Source organism: Citrus clementina, unplaced genomic scaffold (assembly GCF_000493195.1).
Source record: "Citrus clementina cultivar Clemenules unplaced genomic scaffold, Citrus_clementina_v1.0 scaffold_5, whole genome shotgun sequence".
Taxonomy (NCBI): domain Eukaryota; kingdom Viridiplantae; phylum Streptophyta; class Magnoliopsida; order Sapindales; family Rutaceae; genus Citrus; species Citrus x clementina.
Genome location: NW_006262201.1, coordinates 6,740,645 through 6,741,186, shown reverse-complemented (window position 1 = coordinate 6,741,186; position 542 = coordinate 6,740,645). Strand labels below are relative to the sequence as shown.

Below are 542 nucleotides of genomic sequence, written 5' to 3'. Positions count from 1 at the left end.
GTTCCCGCCTCTCTCCCCTTTTTTTTTTGGGGGGGGGGGGGGGGGTGTGGATAAGGGGGTGGGGTTTGCGTGAACTGTTTTTCATTCTTCTGTGGATACAAAACTAATGCATTCTGTAACAAATGGAGGAGAAACAGAAAGAATAAGTTGTATTGGAGGGAGAGAATCATTTTATATATTTCTGTCCTCATCTAGCACAAACTAATGAATACAGATAATTGCAAGCTTCAGCTCAAAGGGTATATAAGTCAAATTGACATACATTGAATTTTGTTTCCCTGATAACAAACCATTTTTAACCATATAATCAATTTTCTTTCCTTGATGACTGAACCAGCGGATGATTACCTTCTCGTTTCTGTCATCCTCCCTTGTTCTTTTCCCCTTCTTTTTCCTTGACTAGTGATAATTCTACTTGATGTAAGATCATAACTGTAGATTATTGTTCCGATATATATCTGTGTTTCTCTGCTCACTCACTTTCTCCTTCTCATGTGTTGAATTTCTCTTAGGTGGAGGGGATATTGGTACGAGCAGCGGAT

At 39.1% G+C, this 542-nt stretch overlaps 1 protein-coding gene across 1 annotated transcript in view; it reads left to right on the top strand.

The window, feature by feature from the left end:
• LOC18041597 (zinc finger protein ZPR1) overlaps positions 1 to 542 on the top strand; it is an 8,227-nt gene that overhangs the window by 3,150 nt on the left and 4,535 nt on the right. The window contains exon 7 of the mRNA XM_006431684.2: positions 513 to 542. Coding sequence (XP_006431747.2) covers positions 513 to 542 — 30 coding nt within the window. The remainder of the gene's footprint in view (positions 1 to 512) is intronic.